The 20,427-nt window shown below is 42.8% G+C and overlaps 1 protein-coding gene across 6 annotated transcripts in view; it reads left to right on the top strand.

Annotated features, from left to right (window-relative positions):
• Positions 1–758: 758 nt before the first annotated feature.
• hspbap1 (hspb associated protein 1) overlaps positions 759–20,427 on the top strand; it is a 290,867-nt gene continuing 271,198 nt past the window's right edge. For 3 of the 6 annotated variants that reach the window (XM_073046143.1, XM_073046144.1, XM_073046139.1), the window contains exons 1-2: positions 759–869; positions 17,519–17,698. In XM_073046143.1, coding sequence (XP_072902244.1) covers positions 860–869; positions 17,519–17,698 — 190 coding nt within the window. In that variant the 5' untranslated portion in view covers positions 759–859. Of the gene's footprint in view, positions 870–9,547; positions 9,854–17,518; positions 17,699–20,427 lie in introns of those variants that run through there. The other 3 variants (XM_073046141.1, XM_073046142.1, XM_073046145.1) reach the window with 3 other exon arrangements.

The following is a 20,427-nucleotide window of genomic DNA, read 5'->3' as shown; positions in this document are numbered from 1 at the left end:
CGTTGAAGAAGTTTGGTAACCCCCTAACCCCCAAATCCCAGGGACTTTCTACAGGGGCACAATTGAAAGCATACTGATTGTCTGCATCACTGCCTGTAATTGGAACTGTACATCCCTCAATCGCAAGACTCTGCAGAGAGTGGTGTGGACAGCCCAGTTCATCTGTAGATGTGAACTTCCCCCTTTTCAGGGCATTTACAAAGACAGGTGTGTAAAAAGAGCCCGGAGGATCATTGAGGACCCGAGTCACCCCAACCACAAACTGTTCCAGCTGTGATCATCCGGAAATGGTACCGTAGCATAAAAGCCCGGACCAACAGGCTGCGGAACAGATTCTTCCAGCAGGCCATCAAACTGATTAATATTTCTATGCTAAATTGACTGTCCTGTTGTATATATTATTTATTAGTATAAATTGCACATTCAGAAGGAGACGTATCGTAAAGATTTTTACTCATGTATATGAAGGATATAAGTATTGAATTCAATTCATGCATTATGCATCCGCCTCCACTACTCTCTGTATGAGGAAAACTACCTCTGACATTTCTCGCGCCCGGAACAGACAGGAATCAATCTACGGCGGTTGGCACCCAACTTAATGGTGCATTACCACCTGAACTGCAAATTCTGCCAAACGTTTGACTTTTTATACCGTCGCGCACTTTCCGTTTTCATTACATCACCTCCTCGGGATAGGGCGCACGAAATCTATGGACATGCGCAGATGCCCATCTTCTGTAAGACGCATGCGCAGGGCTCAGGCGTCCTATCTGCCCTTACGGGAGTGCAAGTGCAATCACGTCCTCGCGGTCTGTAGGCCGGGATTTGGAGTCGTGGTACCGGTGCTCCGGGGATAATGAGTGAAGGTCAGGCTGGTACTATCAGATCCTATCTGGCAGCACTGGGGGATGGGCTTGTTTTGTTATGCTGTCGCATACAAGCGTTCTCCAGGGCTAAGGAAGTAGTGAGTTCCTCTCGTATTTTGTATGTGTTGCTCAGGAAGTAATTCTGGCTTGCCAACAGATGTGAGACAAGACTGGGGATGGGGGAGGGGAAGGGACACATTCCATCAATCCCAGTGTCAGTGCATTAAATCTATTCCATCAACCCTAATTCTAATACATCAATCTCAATTAGTCAATCCCAATATCAATGTGCTATTCCCATTCCATCAACCTTGATCCCAGTCCATCAGACGTAATCAGTAAATCCCAATTGCAGTGGATTAGTCTATAATCCCCACTTCATCAATTACAATCTACCCCTGCCCCAGTCTGTCATGGCAGGCAAAACTGAGGGAGATAAAGAGAGTGTGCCCACTTATTGTAAGAGAGAAGGGGCATTTACCCTTGTACCTCTTCCCTCAATGAAGAACCCATTCAACGTTGGAGACATCAGGTGCTGGGGATGCTGTGATATGGAGCAACACACAACCTGCTGGGTTGAACAACATCTGCGAGGAAAACAATTATCGATGTTTCAGATCAAGGCTGGCAGAGGGTTTTGACCTGGATCATCAACAATTTCCTCATGTGAATGCTGTAGAATCTCAGCATCACATCAAGGATGTTTCTTTTAGTGGAGGTATTTTGTACCAGAGGGCACAGCATCCTTTTAGAACAGAGATGAGGAGGAATTTCTTTAGCCAGAGGGTGGGTGTGAGTTTCTGGAATTTACTGCCACATACAGCTGTGGTGGCCACATCATTGGGTTTATTTAAGGTGGATGTTCATAGGTAAGGATGTCAGAGGTTATGGGGAGAAGGTAGGAGATCGGGGTTGAGAGGGATACTAAATCAGCAATGATGGAATGGCAGAGCAGACCTGATGGGCAGAATGGCTTGATTTGGCCCCAAGTTTTATGCGTCTGGACCTGATGAGTTCCTGCAGTAGATTGATTATTGTCCCATTAACAACTTGCATACTTATCAGATCCCATCATTATGTGTTTCTGTTTATGGCTAGCCGCCCCACCTGGCTCTGTGTTTCTGATTTCATCTATCCCACCCCTGTCTCTGTCTACCAGCCCCGTATGCTTGTGCTCATTTTCCTTCATCCCTTTTTAGTTCACCTGTGATTTACTGGCCACTCCCCCTTTCTTCATATTGACTATCTTCCCGTTCCCCTCTCAGTCCTGATGCAGGGTCTTGACCCAAAATATTGACAGTTTATCTCCTCCATCCGATGCTGCTTGACCAGCTGAGTTCCTCCAGCAGATTGTTCGTTGCTGCAGATTATACCATGTGCAGTTTCTTGTGTTTCCAAGTTGTCTTAGTGCAAATTCAACCTGCAATTGATTGTATTGAAAGGGATCGTCAGATCAATAATGCATGTTATTTGTGTGAGATGCTGTGAGTAAATTGTCCATATCATTTCCCACAATGTAGTGAAATGATCTCATGAAAACATACAGTATACTTAGAGATTCATAGCAACTTTAGGAGCTGGAAATCTAAACAAAATCAGAAATTCTTGGAAATAGTCAGCAGACTAGGCTGCATTTGTGGGAAGTGAAATTGTGCTAATGTTTCAGGCTGAAGGGACTGAAACAAATCTTTTGCTCTACCTACAGATGTGCTCTTTACCAGCTCAGAATCAAATTTATTATTACAGATGTACAGTGCCTATAAAAAGCATTCACCCTCCTTGGAAGTCTTCATGTTAATTGTTTTACAATAGTGAATCACAATAGATTTAATGTAGCTTTTTTTGACACTGATCAACAGAAAAAGACTTTTGTGTCAAAGTGAAAACCTACAAAGTAATCTAAATTAATTACAAATATAAAATACAAAGTATTGATTGCATAAGTATTCACCCCCTTCAAGTCAGTATTTAGTAGAAGCACCTTTGGCAGCAATTACACCTTTGAATCTGTGTGAATAGGTCTCTATCAGCTTTGCACATCTGGAGACTGCAGTTTCCCCCATTCTTCGTTATAAAACTGTTAAGTTCTGTCAGATCGCATGGGGATCATGAATGAACAGCCTTTTTCAAGCCCAGCTACAAATTTTCAATTGGATTGAGGTCTGGACTCTAACTTGGCCACTCCAGTACATTAACTTTATTGTTTTTAAGCTATTCCTTTGTAGCTTTGGCTTTATGCTCAGGATCAATGTTTTGCTGGAAAACAAATCTTCTCCTAAGTTGCAGTTCTCTTGCAGACTGCATCAGGTTTACCTCCCGGATTCTCCTGTATTTTGCTGCATTTATTTTACCCTTTACCTTCACAAACTTTCCAGGGCCTTCTGCAGTGAAGCATCCCCATAGCATGATGTAGCCAGCACCATGCTTCATGGAAGTGTTGGTGTGTTTTTGACTGATGCCAAACATAACATTTAGTCTCATGGCCAAAAAGTTTAAATTTGGCTTCATCAGACTATAGAACTGACTGCAGCTGACTTCAGAGTCTCCCACATGCCTTCTGGCAAACTTCACTCAGTAGTGGCTTTCCCTTTGCCACTCTCCCACAGAGCTGCGACTGGTAAAGCACCTGGGCAGCAGTTGTTGTATGCACAGTCTCTCCCATCTCAGCCACTTAAGGTTGTAACTCCTTCAGAGTTGTCATAGGTCTCCTGGTGGTACCCCTCACTAATTCCCTTCTTGCACAGTCACTCAGTTATTGAGGATGGCCTGCTCTAGGCAAAATTACAGCTGTGCCATATTCTTTCCATTTCTTGATGATTGACTTAATTGTATTTCAAGGGATATTCAGTGACTTGGAAATTTTCTTGTATCTATCTCCTGACTTGTGCTTTTCAATAACCTTTTCACGGAGTTGTTTTGAATGTTCTTTTGTCTTCATGGTGTAGTTTTTGCCAGGACACTGACTCAACAGCAGTTGGACCTTCCAGACACAAATGTATTTTTATTACAATCAATTAACTGCACACAGTGATTTCCATTTCACTAATAATGTGACTTCTAAAACCAGTTGGCTGTACCAGTGATGATTTGGTGTGTTATATTAAAGGGGGTGAATACTTAGCAATCAATTATTTTCACTTTGACACAAAAGAGTATTTTTTTGTTGATCAGCGTCAAAAAAGCCAAATTAAATCCACCGTGATTCAGTGTTGTAAAACAATAAAACATTAAAACTTCCAAGGGGGTTGAATACTATTTATAGGCACTGTATGTGGTGAAATTTGATGTTTTGCTGCAGCAGTACAATGCAATACATAAATTATTAAAACTTACAATAAGAAATATACATAAATAGAGCAAATAGCAAAAAGAGATGTCGTTTTCATGGGTTCATGGTCTGTTCAGAAGTCTGATGATGGAAAAGTATTTCTAGCATTTTAAAAAATTTTTAGTATGATTGAGCTCAGTGGAGTAGCTGTGGGGAGGACTGAAGTGGAGTGGTGCAGGGTAGTAATAATCTCAGAATAAGGGATTGGTCATTTAGGTCTGAATTAAGTTTTTGTCAATCAAAGGATGGTGAATCTTTTAGAGGGCAATGAAAGTCCAGAATCAGACATATTATTGCTGATTTATGACATGAAAACTTGTTTTGTGGCAGAGTACAATGCAAAGACATAAAATTACAATGATTACAAAAGTGAAGAACATTGTAAAAATAAAGGAATAATGAGGAATGGGTGAAGCTGAAGGGCCCACCTCCGTGCTCTGTGATTTTATGAAAGTAGAAAAGGCTTGAGGAGATGAGGGGTCTACTTTTGCTCCTATTTTCATATGCTCTGGTTGTTTCTTTCTTTGAGTCAGGAGCTGGTGCTAGTTTACCCCGAATAAAGTATCTGTCAAAGTTCATTGTTCAAAGTATATTTGTTATCAAAATATGCTTATGTCACAATATACTGGTTTAAGATTAATTTCCTTACATTCTCAGTAAAATAGGAAAATACAATAGAATCAATGAAGAAATACAAAGAACCAATCTGGAAGAAAGACAAACTGTACAAATAAAATAAGTAAATAAATATTAATAAGAACGTGAGTTGTAGAATTCTTGACAGTGAGCCCAACCATAGGTAGTGGAATTCATTGAGGTTAGTGAAATTATCCACACTAGTTCAGGAGCTTGATGGTTGAAGGGTAATAACTGTTCCAGAACCTGGTAGTTTGGAACCAAAGGCTCCTGTTCCTCCTACAGGATGGTAGCAGCGAGAGGAGTGCATGGCCTGGATGATGGGGATTTTGATGATGGATGCTACTTTCTTGTGGCAGTGCTCCTTATAGATGTGTTCATTGGTGGGGAGGGCTTTGCCTGTGATGAGCTGAGCTGTATCCACTACTTTTTGTAGGCTTTTCCATATCTGAGCATTGGTGTTTCCATACCAGGCTGTGATGTAACCAGTCAGGATACTCTCTACAGTGCATTTGTAGAAGTGTGTTGAAGTTTTAGATGGCATAACAAAACTGCTCAAAGTTCTAAGACAGTAAAGGCATTGTTCTTTTTTGTGATGGATTTACATGCTGGTCCCACAACAGATCCTCTCATAATGATAATGCCAAGGAATTTAAAATTACTGGCCCGCTCCACCTCCGAATCCCTATGAACGTATGAACCTCTGGTTTCTTTTTCCTTAGATTTTGCTCTTTGGTTTCGCTGACGTTGAGTGAGAGATTATTGCACTGGCACAATTCAACCACATTTTCAAACTCCTATATGCCAGTTTGCCCCCATTTTGATTCATCAGCAAACTTAAATATGGCATTGGAGCAGTACTTAGCCACATAGTAGGCCATTCGGCCCTTCGAGCCTGCAGCGCCATTCAGTATGATCATGGCTGATCATCCATCTCAGAACCCTGTATCTGCTTTCTCTCCATACCCCCTGATCCCTTTAGCCACAAGGGCCATATCTAACTTCCTCTTAAATATAGCCAATGAACCGGCCTCAACTGTTTCCTGTGGTGGAGAATTCCACAGATTCACCACTCTCTGTGTGAAGAAGTTTTTCCTCATCTCGGTCCTAAAAGGCTTCCCCTTTATCCTTAAACTGTGACCCCTCGTTCTGGACTTCCCCAACATCGGAAACAATCTTCCTGCATCTAGCCTGTCCAATCCCTTTAGAATTTTATACATTTCAATAAGATCCCCCCTCAATCTTCTAAATTCCAGTGAGTATAAGCCTAGTCGATCCAGACTTTCTTCATATGAAAGTCCTGCCATCCCAGGAATCAATCTGGTGAACCTTTCCTGTACTCCCTCTATGGCAAGAATGTCCTTCCTCAGATTAGGGGACCAAAACTGCACACAATATTCTAGGTGCGGTCTCACCAAGGCCTTGTACAACTGCAGTAGAACCTCCCTGCTCCTGTACTCAAATCCTTTTGCTATGAATGCCAACATACCATTTGCCTTTTTCACCACCTGCTGTACCTGCATGCCCACCTTCACTGACTGGTGTACAATGACACCCAGGTCTCGTTGCATCTCCCCTTTTCCTAATCGGCCACCATTCAGATAATAATCTGTTTTCCTGTTCTTGCAACCAAAGTGGATAACCTGACATTTATCCACATTAAATTGCATCTGCCATGCATTTGCCCACTCACCTAACCTATCCAAGTCACCCTGCATCCTTTTAGCATCCTCTCACAGCTAACACCGCCGCCCAGCTTCGTGTCATCCACAAATTTGGAGATGCTGCATTTAATTCCCTCGTCTAAATCATTAATATATATTGTAAACAACTGGGGTCCCAGCACTGAGCCTTGTGGTACCCCTCTAGTCACTGCCTGCCATTCTGAAAAGGTCCTGTTTACTCCCACTCTTTGCTTCCTGTCTGCCAACCAATTCTCTATCCACATCATAGCCCCAATACCGTGTGCTTTAAGTTTGCATACTAATCTCCTGCGTGGGACCTTGTCAAAAGCCTTTTGAAAATCTAAATATACCACATCCACTGGCTCTCCCCTATCCACTCTACCTGTTACATCTTCAAAAAATTCTATAAGATTTGTCAGGCATGATTTTCCTTTCACAAATCCATGCTGACTTTGTCTGATGATTTCACCTCTTTCCAAATGTGCTGTCATCACATCTTTGATAACCGACTCTAGCATTTTCCCCACCACCGATGTCAGACTAACCGGTCTATAATTCCCTGGTTTCTCTCTCCCTCCTTTTTTAAAAAGTGGGGTTACATTAGCCACCCTCCAATCCTCAGGAACTAATCCAGAATCTAAGGAGTTCTGAAAAATTATCACTAATGCATCCACTATTTCTTGGGCTACTTCCTTAAGCACTCAGGGATGCAGACCATCTGGCCCTGGGGATTTATCTGCCTTTAATCCCTTCAATTTACCTAACACCACTTCCCTACTAACATGTATTTCCCTCAGTTCCTCCATCTCACTAGAGCCTCAGTCCCTTACTATTTCCGGAAGATTATTTATGTCCTCCTTAGTGAAGACAGAACCAAAGTAGTTATTCAGTTGGTCTGCCATGTCTTTGTTCCCTATGATCAATTCACCTGTTTTTGACTGTAAAGGACCTACATTTGTCTTGACCAATCTTTTTCTTTTCACATATGTATAAAAGCTTTTACAGTCAGTTTTTATGTTCCCTGCCAGCTTTCTCTCATAATCTTTTTTCCTTTTCCTAATTAAGCCCCTTGTCCTCCTCTGCTGGTCTCTGAATTTCTCTCAGTCCTCAGGTGTGCTGCTTTTTTTGCTAATTTATATGTGTCTTCTTTGGACTTGATACTATCCCTAATTTCCCTTGTCAGCCATGGGTGCACTACCTTCCCTGGTTTATTCTTTTGCCAAACTGGGATGAACAATTGTTGTAGTTCATCCATGCGATCTTTAAATGCTTGGCATTGCATATCCACCATCAACCCTTTAAGTATCATTTGCCAATCTATCTTAGCTAATTCACGTCTCATACCTTCAAAGTTACCCTTCTTTAAGTTCAGAACCTTTGTTTCTGAATTAACTATGTCACTCTCCATCTTAATGAAGAATTCCACCATATTATGGTCACTCTTACCCAAGGGGCCTCGCACGACAAGATTGCTAACTAACCCTTCCTCATTGCTCAATACCCAATCTAGAATGGCTTGCTCTCTAGTTGGTTCCTCAACATGTTGGTTCAGAAAACCATCCCGCATACATTCCAAGAAATCCTCTTCCTCCGCACCCTTACCAATTTGGTTCACCCAATCTATATGTAGATTGAAGTCACCCATTATAACTACTGTTCCTTTATTGCACACATTTCTAATTTTCTGTTTAATGCCATCCCCAACCTCACTACTACTGTTAGGCGGCCTGTAGACAACTCCCACCAGTGTTTTCTGCCCCTTAATGTTATGCAGCTCTACCCATATCGATTCCACATCCTCCAGGCTAACGTCCTTCCTTTCTATTGCGTTAACCTCCTCTCTAACCAGCAATGCTACCCCACCTCCTTTTCTTTCCTGTCTATCCCTCCTGAATATTGAATATCTCTGGATGTTGAGCTCCCATCCTTGGTCACCCTGGAGCCATGTCTCTGTGATCCCAACTATATCATATTCATTAATAACTATCTGCACATTCAGTTCATCCATCTTGTTACTAATGCTCCTCGCATTGACACACGAAGCCTTCAGGCTTGTTTTTACAACACTCTTAGCCCTTATACAATTATGTTGAAAAGTGGCTCTTTTTGCTTTTTGCCCTGGATTTGCCTGCCTGCCACTTTTACTTTTCACCTTTACTACTTTTTGCTTTTACCCTCATTTTACACCCCTCTGTCTCTCTGCACTTGTTCCCATCCCCCTGCCACATTAGTTTAAAGCCTCCTGAACAGCAGTAGCAAACGCTCTCCCAGGACATTGGTTCCAGTCCAGCCCAGGTGCAGACCATCCTGTTTATACCGGTCCCACCTCCCCCAGAACTGGTTCCAATGCCTCAGAAATTTGAATCCCTCCCCCTTGCACCATTTTTCAAGCCATGTATACATCTGAAATATCCTCCTATTTCTACTCTGACTAGCACGTGGCACTGGTAGTAATCCAGAGATTATTACCTTTGTGGTTCTACTTTTTAGTTTATCTTCTAACTCCCTAAATTCACCTTGTAGGACTTCATCTCATTTTTTACCTATATCGTTGGTACTTATGTGCACCATGACCACTGGCTGTTCACCCTCCCATTCCCGAATGTCCTGCAGCCACTCAGAGACATCCTTGACCCTTGCACCAGGGAGGCAACATACCATCCTGGAGTCTTGTTTGCAGCCGCAGAAACACCTATCTATTCCCCTTACAATCGAATCCCCTGTCACTATAGCTCTCCCACTCCTTTTCCTTCCCTCCTGTGCTGCAGAGCCACCCATGGTGCAATGAACTCCACTGCTGCTGCCTTCCCCTGATGAGACATCTCCCCCAACAGTATCCAAAACAGTATATCTGTTTAGGAGGGAGATGACCTCAGGGGACTCTGCACTACCTGCCTACTGCTATGCTGTCTAGTGGCCACCCCTTCCCTTTCTGCCTGTGTAGCCTTTACCTGTGGTGTGGCCAACTCACTGAACATGCTATTCACGACTTTCTCAACATCGCGGATGCTCCAGTATGAATCCAATCGCAGCTCCAGACGCTCAATGCGGTCTGCCAGAAGCTGCAGTTGGACACACTTCCTGCACACATAGTCATCAGGGACACTGGAAGTATCCCTGATTTCCCACATGCTGCAGGATGAACAAACCACGGGGCTGATCTCAGCTGCCATGACCTACCCAATACTTTCTTCAACTTTTGAAACTTTCTCCTTTGAAAGGAACTTACCTGGTCTTACCTCACTTGGAGCGAAACTCGTCCTCAGCCTCTTCGAGTCAAAGCCTCAAATCTCTACTCCTTCACTGACCACTTTCCACAGGCCGCTCTGCTTGAGGTAACCCTCTATTTATTTGTTTGAGCTTTTCAAACTGCTTGGTCACCTGACCTTGATTGCCCCGAATCAAAATTGAGCTGCTTTCTGCTGAGTCTGAGCTATTCAAATCTTGATTGTCTAATCAACGGCTTTCTGCTGAGCTATTCAAATCTTGATTGACTTGATTGCATTGGCGAGACCCGTCGCAGATTGGGGGACCGCTTCGTTGAGCACCTACACTCCGTCCGCCACAACAGACAGGATCTCCCAGTTGCCACTCACTTCAACTCTACTTCACATTCCCATTCGGATATGTCCATACATGGCCTCCTCTACTGCCATGATGAGGCCAAATTTCGGTTTGCAACAACATCTCATATACCGTCTGGGTAGTCTCCAGCTCCTTGGTATGAACATCGAATTCTCCAACTTCCGGTAATTCCCTCCCTCTCCCTTCCCCCATCCCACCTTCACTCTGTCTCCTCTTCTAGCTGCCAATCACCTCTCATGACTCTGCCTTCTTCTACTACCCATAGTGCTTTCTCCTTAGATTCTTTCTTCACCTCTCCTGCCTATCCCCTCCCTGCTGCCCGTCCCCCACCCCTTGATCTTTCCTCTGATTGGTTTTCCACCCTCCCCCCACCTTCTTTATAGGGCCACTGCCCCCTCCTTATTTAGTCCTGACGAAGGGTCTCAACTAGAAATGTTGACTGCTTCTTTCAATGGATGCTGCCCGACTTGCTGAGTTCATCCAGCTTTTTTGTACATCAGATTATTTTGTTTTTCACAGTATTCTATCTAAACACTAGAGAGGGTTGTGCATGAAAATCCCAGGAGATCAGCAGTTTCTGAGCTACTCAAACCATTCCATCTGGTATCAACAATCATACCATGGTCAAAGTCATATCACATTTCTTCTGATGTTAGGTCCGATAAAAAAAGTGAATCTCTTGAATGACTGCATGCTATTTTGCATTGAGTTGTTGTCTCCCGATTGGCTGATTAGATGTTTGCTCATTCAGGACAGACTGCAGAACTCGTTTAGTGAAGTTTAGGGAATCTTGGTTTTCAAGAGGTATTGAGGCCTTGGTTAAGAGGAAAAAAATGGGGTACATAGCAGGTATAGGCAGGTAGGGAAAATGGGTGCTTATGGAATATAAGAAATGCAAGAGAACACTTAAGAAAGAAATCCTGAGATTGCCGTACCAGGCAAGGTAAAGGAGAATCCTAAGGGATTCTACTGATAGGTTAAGAGCAAAAGGATTCAAAAGGCCCAATGAGTGGCAGGAGCAGGCCACAGCAACGAGGTTTCTCGCAGGTCAGTGACACTTGTTTAAAAGGAGACTTTTGTGGTCATTCGGATGGCCCAGTCAGAGGCAGGAACAGGTCACAGTGATGAGGTTTCTTGCAGGTTGGCAATGCTTGCTTAAAAGTACAGAAGGGACAAGTGGGGCTTTGTTGAGAGTTGGCCAGTAGTGAGAATAGGAGTGTCAGGCTTTGGCTTGAAAGAAGTGTTGGTTCTGGGTAAGCTTCTGTTGAGGTTCCCTTTTTATCCCTTCTTACTGTACCTAGTGTAGTAAATGGGCATTGTTCTTCATGCTGGATGTTGGAGTCCTGGGAGTTCCAGAGTCTCCCAGGGAACTACATCTGTGTGAAGTGCATCCAGCTACAGCTCTTTGAAGACTGTGTTAAGGATCAGGAGCAGCAGCTGGATGACCTTCTTCTTGTACAGGAGAGTGAGGAAATAATTGATCAGAGTTACAAGGAAGTAGTGACTGTCAGGAGAAATGGAACTGGCAGCTAGCACAGATCACTACTGTGGCCATTCCTCAATAATAAGTATACTGCTTTGGATATTGTTGTGGGGGGACGACCTCCCAGGGGAATGCCATGGAGACTGGGTTACTACGCATGGGTCCATGGTGCAGAAGGGAAAGAGGGAGAAGAAGGGAGCGGTAGTGATAAGAGACTCAATAGTCAGAGGAACAGATAGGAAATTCTGTGGACGTGAACTGGACACCCAAATTGTATGTTCCCTCCCAGGTGCCAGGGTCAGGGACGTTTTGGATTGTGTCCAATGCATTTTGGAGAGGGTGGGAGAGAAGCTAGATGTCTTGGTACATATAACCATATAACAATTACAGCACGGAAACAGGCCATCGCGGCCCTTCTAGTCTGTGCCAAATGCTTACTCTCACCTAGTCCCACTGACCCGTACTCAGCCCATAACCTTCCATTCCTTTCCTGTCCATATACCTATCAAATTTTACTTTAAATAATACTGAACCTGCCTCTACCACTTCTATTGGAAGCTCATTCCACACAGCTACCACTCTCTGAGTAAAGAATTTTCCCCTTGTGTTAACCTTAAACTTTTGCCCCTTAACTCTCAACTCTTGTCCTCTTGTTTGAATCTCCCCTATTCTCAATGGAAAAAGCCTATCCACGTCAACTCTATCTATCCCCCTCATAATTTTAAATACCTCTATCAAGTCCCCCCTCAACCTTCTGTACCAGTGACATAGGAAGGAAAAGCAAAGAGGTCCAGTATAGAAGCAGGTTGATTTGGCAAATGAATGGCATGGCTGAGAAGCTGGTGCAGGGAGCAGGTTCTTGGATCATTGGGAACCCGAGGGGAACCAATATTCTCGCGGGAAGGTTTGTTAGTGCTGTTGGGGAGGGTTTAAACTAATTTGGCATCGGGTGGGAACTGGAATGAAGGGACTCAAGATAGGACAATTGGTAAAAGAGCAAAGATAGTGTGCAGTCAGACTGTCAGGAAAGGCAGATGATAGGACATAATTGCATCCAGCAGGGTGAGTATCAGTGCACTAGGGATGCAGAGTCAAAAAAGGTAGCAAATACAGTACTCAAAGTGTTATATCTCAATGCATAGAGTAAAAGAAATAAGGTGGATGATCTTGTTGCACTATTATAGATTGTCAGCTATGATTTTTTGGCCATCACTGAATTGTGGCTGAAGGACAGCTGTAGTTGGGAGTTAAATGTCCAAGGTCACATGTTATATCAGAGAGATAGGAAGGTAGGCAGAGGGGGTGGTGTGGCTCTGCTGGTAAAGAATGGCATCAAAGCAGTAGAAAGATGTGACATAGGATCAGAAGATGTTGAATCCTTGTTGGTTGAGTTAAGAAACTGCAAGGTAAAATGACCTTGATTGCAGTTATATGCAGGCAGCCTAACAGTAGCTGGGATGTGGGCCACAGATTATAACAGGAAATAAAGAAGGGCCATGTTATGGGAGATTTCAACATGCAGGTCAATTGGGAAAATCAGGTTGGTAATGGATCTCAAGAGAGTGAATTTGTTGAATGCCTATGAGATGGCTTTTTAGAGCAGCTTGTCATTGAGCCTACTAGGGGATATATACTGTATCAGGTGTTATGTAATGAGCTGCAGGTGATCAGGGAGTTGAAGGTAAAAGGACTCTTAGAAAACAGTGATTACAATATGATTGAATTCACCTTGAAATTTAATAGGGGGAAGTAAAGTCTGATGTAGCAGTATTTCAGTGGAGTAAAGGAAGCTACAGTGGTGTGAGAGAGGAGCAGGCCAAAATAATTGGAAGGAGATGCTGGCAGGGATGACAACAGAGCAGCAATGGTGTGAGTTTCCAGAGAAAGTGTATTCCAAAAACAAAGCAATCTTCAAATAGCAAAATAGTACAACCATGGAAATTGCCTGTAACCCAGTACAACCATAGTACAACAAGGGAAGTCAACACAAATGTAAAAGCAAAAGAGAGGGCATGCAACAAAGCAAAAATTAGTGGGAAGATAGAGGATTGAGAAGTCTTAAAAACCCTACAGAGAGCAACTATAAGAATCATTAAGAGGGAAAAATGAAATATGAAAGCAAGCTAGCAAATAATGTCAAAATGGATAGTCAAAGCTTTTTCAAGTATTTAAAAAAATGAAAGAGAGATGAGAGTAGATATAGGACCACTAGGAAATGAGGCTGGAGAAATAATAACAAGGGACAAGGTGATGGCAGATGAACCAAATGAGTATTTTGCATCAGTCTTCACTGTGGAAGACACTTGTAGTGTGCCAGATGTTGAATAGTGTGAAGGAAGAGAAGTGAGTGCAGGGAGAAGGGAGAAGGTGCTCAAAAAGTTGAAAGACCTAGATCACCCAGACCAGATGAACTGCACCCCAGGGTTCTGAAAGAGGTAGTGGTAGAGACTATTGAGACATTAGTGATGATCTTTCATACATCATTGTACTCTGGCATGGTGCCAGAGGTCTGAAAAATTGCAAATGTCGCTCCACCCTTTAAGAAAGGAGCAAGGCAGCAGAAAGGAAATTATAGACCAGTTGGCCTGACCTCAGTGGTTGGGAAGATGTTGGATTCAATTGTTAACAATGAGATTATGGAGCATTTGGTGACATAGGACAAGATAGTACAAAGTCAGCATGGTTTCCTAAGAGAAAGTCTTGACTGACGAACCTGTTCGAATTCTTTGAGGAGATTACAAGTAGGATAGAAAAAGGGGATGCAGTGGATGTTGTATATTTGGACTTTCAGAAGGCCTTTGACAAGGTGCCATACATGAGGCTGCTTACCAAGTTAAAAGCCCATAGTATTACAGGAAAGTTACTGACGTGGTTAGAGCATTGGCTGATTGTTAGGAGGCAGTGAGTGGGAATAAAAGGATCCTTGTCTGGTTGGCTGCCAGTGACTAGTGGTGTTCCTCAAGGGTCATTATTGAGACCGCTTCTTTTTATGCTGTTTAACAATGAGTTATATGATGGAATAGATGGCTTTGTTGATACGAAGATTGGTGGAGGAGCAGGTAGTGTTGAGGAAACAGGTAGGCTACAGAAGGACTTAGACAGTTTAGGAGAATGGGCACAAAAATGGCAAATGAAATACAATGTTGGAAAATACATGGTCATGCACTTTGGTAGTAGAAATAAATGTGCAGACTATTTTCTAAATGGGAGAAAATTCAAAACTCTGAGATACAAAAGGACTTGGGAGTCCTTGTGCAGAATATCCTAAGAATATCCTTGTGCAAATATTTCAAGAAGCTATTTTTAAAAACTTGTTATGGATTGGGGAGCATGCCTTATGAAAATAGGTTGAGTGGACTCGGCCTTTTCTCCTTGGAGAGACAGAGGATGAGAGATGACCTAATAGAGGTGTATAAGATGATGAGAGGCATTGATCATGTGATAGTCATATGCTTTTTCCCAGGGCTGAAATGGCTGCCACAAGAGGGCACAGGTTTAAGGTGCTTGGGAGTAGGTACAGAGGAGATGTCAGGGGTAAGTTTTTTATGCAGAGAGTGGTGAGTGCATGTAATGGGCAGCCAGCAACGGTGGTGGAGGCGGATATGATGGGGTCTTTTAAGAGACTTTTGGATAGGTACATGGAGCTTAGAAAAATAGAGGGCTATAGGTAAGCCTAGTAACTTCTAAGGTAGGCACAAGTTCGGCACAACTTTGTGGGCTGAAGAGCCTGTATTGTGCTGTAGGTTTTCTATGTTTCTATGTATTTTGCACAATACACATTGAATAATTGAATAATGCACAAGGTGCAAAATCAGTTCATCCCCCAGAGAAGGAAGGATTCAAAGGGGGGAAAGGGGCCTCAGTGGTTGACAAAGGAAGTCAGAGATTGCATAGCATTAAAAAAAAGGGAATATGACAGAGCGGGAGGACAGATGATTGGGAAGTTTTTAAGGAACAACAGAACTTAACTAAAAAGACTACGGGGAGAAAAAATGAGGTACGAACGCAAGCTAGCCAGGAATATAAAGGAAGATAGCAAAAGCTTTTTTAGGTATGTGAAGAGAAAGAAGATAGTTAAGAACAATGTTGGGCCCTTGAAGAATGAATTGGGTGAAATTGTTATGGGAACCAGAGAAATGGCAGAAGAATTTAATGAGTACTTTAGATCTGTTTTCACTAAGGAAGACACAAGCAATCTCCCAGATGTATGGATGGGCCAAGGACATAGGGTAACAGAGGAAATGAAACAGATTGACATTTGGAAGGAAACGGTGATGAGAAGACTGATGGGACTGAAGGCTGACAAATCCCCAGGTCCAGATGGTCTGCACCCTAGGGTACTAAAGGAGGTGGCCCTGGAAATTGCGGATGCATTGGTAATCATTTTCCAATGTTCCTTAGATCCAGGATCAGTTCCTGAGGATTGGAGAATGGCTAATGTTATCCCACTTTTTAAGAAAGGAGGGAGGGAGAAAACAGAGAACTATCGACCTGTCAGCCTGACATCGGTGGTGGGAAAGATGCTAGAGTCCATTATTAAGGATGAAATAGTGGCATATTTAGATAGCAGTGATAGGATTGGACTGAGCCAGCATGGATTTACCAAGGGTAAATCATGCTTGACTAATCTGTTGGAGTTTTTCGAAGATGTAACCAGGAAATTAGACGGGGGAGATCCAGTGGATATAGTGTACCTCGATTTTCAGAAGGCATTTGATAAGGTCCCACATAGAAGTTTGGTGGGTAAAATCAAAGCTCAGGGCATCGGGGGGAAGGCATTGACATGGATAGAAAACTGGTTGGCAGATAGAAAGCAAAGGGTAGCAGTGAATGGGTATTTCTCGGAGTGGCAGGTGGTGACTAGTGGGGTGCCACAGAGCTCGATATTGGGACCACAGCTGTTTACCATTTATGTTAACGATTTGGATGAAGGCATAGAAAATAACATCAGCAAATTTGCTGATGATACTAAGCTGGGTGGCAGTGTGACATGTGATGAGGATGTTAGGAGAATTCAGGATGACTTGGATAGGCTGGGTGAGTGGGCAGATACTTGGCAGATGGCGTTTAATGTGAATAAGTGTGAGGTTATCCACTTTGGGAGTAAGAACAGGAAGGCAGATTATTATCTGAATGGTGTAGAGTTGGGTAAGGGAGAAATACAAAGAGATCTTGGGGTCCTTGTTCATCAGTCACTGAAGGTGAATGAGCAAGTGCAGCAGGCAGTGAAGAAGGCTAATGGAATTTTGGCCTTTATTACAAAGGGAATTGAGTACAAGAGCAAGGAAATCCTCTTGCATTTGTACAGGGCCCTGGTGAGACCACACCTGGAGTATTGTGTACAGTTTTGGTCTCCAGGGTTAAGGAAGGACATCCTGGCTGTAGAGGAAGTGCAGCGTATATTCACGAGGTTAATTCCTGGGATGTCTGGACTGTCTTACGCAGAGAGGTTAGAGAGACTGGGCTTGTACACGCTGGAATTAAAGAGATTGAGAGGGGATCTGATTGAAACATATAAGATTATTAAGGGATTGGACAAGATAGAGGCAGGAAATATGTTCCAGATGCTGGGAGAGTCCAGTACCAGAGGGCATGGTTTGAGAATAAGGGGTAGGTCATTTAGGACAGAGTTAAGGAAAAACTTCTTCTCCCAGAGAGTTGTGGGGGTCTGGAATGCACTGCCTCGGAAGGTAGTGGAGGCCAGTTCTCTGGATGCTTTCAAGAAGGAGCTAGATAGGTATCTTATGGATAGGGGAATCAAGGGATATGGGGACAAGGCAGGAACCGGGTATTGATAGGAATTGATCAGCCATGATCTCAAAATGGCGGTGCAGGCTCGAAGGGCCAAATGGTCTACTTCTGCACCTATTGTCTATTGTCTATTTTAAAATGTGGAATACCAAAACCTTTTTTTTTTCATTCTTTCTTCTAGACAGTAAGCCGTTTAATGCTGAGGAGGTCAGGACAGTCATTGAATCACTGCAAAAACCTGTAGTTTTTCTTAACATGGTTTCTGACTGGCCAGCGATGAGATGGACTATAGAAAATCTATCACAGCTGCTTAATGGAAAAGAATTAACTTTCAGAATTGGCAAAAGGAAGATGACTAAAGGTAAGGGTACATCTGATTGGCATTGGTTCCAGAGCTGGCAATGCCTTATTTTCTAAAAATGCTGGAGAAACTCAACAGGTCAGGCAGAATCTATGGAAACAAATAAAAAATTGACATTTTTGGCCAAGTCCTAATCATTCTCATCAAACTAAACCAAATATATTTTTGGGATAGAGCCAAAGGTCTATTCATGGTTGTCTAGATGTATGGCTTTGATTGCTTGGGTCATGAAGCCTGTGAAGCGCAGTCTGAGAAAAGCAGCATGGTAGCATAATGGTTATTGCAGCAGCAGCTGCCCAAGTTCAATTCTGCCACAATCTGTAAGGAGTTTGTACCTTCTCCCCATGACCACATGGGTTTCCTCCAGGTGCTTCGATTTCCTCCCACATTCCAAAGCTGTATGTATTAGTAGGTTAGTTGGTCACATGGTGTAGGAGAAATTTAGAAAGGTACATGGATAGGGGGGATATGGAGTGCTACAGTTCAGGTGCATGTTGATGCGCTAAGCAGAATCTAGTCTGGCATTGACTAGATGGGCAGAAGGGAGTTTCTGTGCTAGAGTGTTCCTTGTTTCTATAACTAATTGGGCGACACAGGTTCGATGGTTGGATAATATAATTACTAGTACCAGTGATTCCTAACCTATCCTTGCCAGTTATACGTTCCAGAAACTTGTAGCTTTTTTGACCTTGGCATTGAAGTAGCCCAGGAGGCTCTTGGACACTGTAAGACATGGGTTAGGTTTTTCAGCATCAGGAGTAGAACTCCACCTTGACCTCATCTGCATCTTCCATGGTTGGAGTGTGTGTGTTCATAATAGCAATATTGGAGAATTATGAGACATTCACTTACCCCAGAGGGCAGTCTCTGAAATGCTAGAAAGATCATTGTTGATGGTGCTGATTATCCCTTCTTGGATAAAGTGCACCATTACTATGTATTTTGAGCTAGCCATCTCCTGCTTCTCCAGTTCCTTTGTCTGTATTCCCAAAGAAAATTTGGCTCTCTTTGCTGCTGGATCTGTCCAAGTTGGCCCTGACCTTTATTTTAATGAGTGGAAATTGTTTTCCATTGTAGGATAGCGGTTTCTATATGGACAGTACCAAATGAGATTAAGATGGGCAGAGAAATGACAGAAAGAATTTAATCCTGAAAAACAAAAGCTGGTGCATTTGTAGAGAGCTAATATGGCTAGAACATACACAATGAATGATGGGACTGTGGTACACATATACAAATATTCTTGATGTCTGAGGTTCATAAAATTGTTTGGGAAGGTTTAAGCTAATCTGGCAGGGGGATGGGAACTGGAGTGATAGTGCTGAGGATGAGTTAGTTGGTTTATAAACAGAGGGAGTGTGTTGTGAGACTGCTAGAAAGGAGGCTGATGATAGGGAAAATTGCAGTCAACAGAGAGTGAGTTGCCATGTAAAAGGTGGATAAAATCGAAAAGGATAAATACAAGACTGAAGATGTTATATTTGAATGTGTGCAGTGTATGGAATAAGGTAGATGAACTTGTAGCACAGATACAGATAGGCATGTATGACATTGTGGGCATCACTGAATCGTGGCTGAAAGAAGACTGTGGCTAAGAGCTTAACGCCCAATAATGCACATTTTATTGAAAGGACAGGCAGGTAGGCAGAGGGAGTGGCATGGCTCTGTTGGTAAAAAATGAAACCAAATCATTAGAAGAAGGTGATAGAGGGTTGAAAGGTGTTGAATGGATGTGGCTAGAGCTAAGGAACTGTAGTATGCTGGAAGTTCAAGAGTGTCGGGGCAGAAGTGTGTGACATTGCTATTACTAGGGAAAAGTTCTTTAAGAAGGGAGGAAGGCAAAAGAAAGGAAATTATAGGCCAGTTATAGTGGTTGGAAATTAATTATTAAGGATGAGATTTCGGGGTACTTGGAGACTAATGACAAAATACCGTAAATTCCTGTGTATAAACCGACCCCTCATTTTCAAGGTTAAAAAAGTGACTTTTTCATGTTATCTTTGTATAAGCCGATCCCTTTTGTAGAGGTTTTTGATTTAACCAGAAAAGATCACAAGATCTCACATGCCGGTACTCAGCTTTGCCGGATCCAGAACCTGGAAATTTTGTGAACCAGTACCTGCTAAGAAAATAGGCCTACACATTGTAGAGCATTGTAAGCGAATTCTTAATAAATAAATCAGGGAGGGAAGTCTTGGATTAGGTTCCCAATTGTAAAGTATCCTCTAAAATGTAACCCCCGTGAAACTATTTAGTGCCCATCATAATCCCGTTAAAACATAACATGGGGTGGCGGGATCAGTACGTGTACTCAGTATTGAGTTTGCGACCACCATGTACAAAAGATTAAAACAAATGCGATATGATGCTGGCTTCAAGCTGAAGGTTGTTGATTTTGCTAAAGGAACGAATAATTCTACAGCTGCTAAGAAGTTTAGTGTAAATGGGAAACAAGTGAGAGAGTGGAGAAAGGCAGAGGACACGCTGTGGGAAATGCCAAAGACGAAATGTGCCAACCCCGGGAAAACTTGCCAGTGGCCAGAACTGGAAGAAAAAGTTTTAGAGTGGGTGATTCACCAGCAATCATCTTGATACATTGTTACCAGAGAAATGATTCGTGTTGAAATGGGCCGAAGAACACCGTGAGGTCAGCGAAAATTTCAAAGTTATGTGAAGTTGGTGCACCCGATTTATGAATAGACGTGATCTTGTTTTGAGACAAAAAACAA

Source organism: Hemitrygon akajei, chromosome 5 (assembly GCF_048418815.1).
Source record: "Hemitrygon akajei chromosome 5, sHemAka1.3, whole genome shotgun sequence".
Lineage (NCBI taxonomy): Eukaryota > Metazoa > Chordata > Chondrichthyes > Myliobatiformes > Dasyatidae > Hemitrygon > Hemitrygon akajei.
This window is presented reverse-complemented; position numbering and strand designations above follow the sequence as displayed.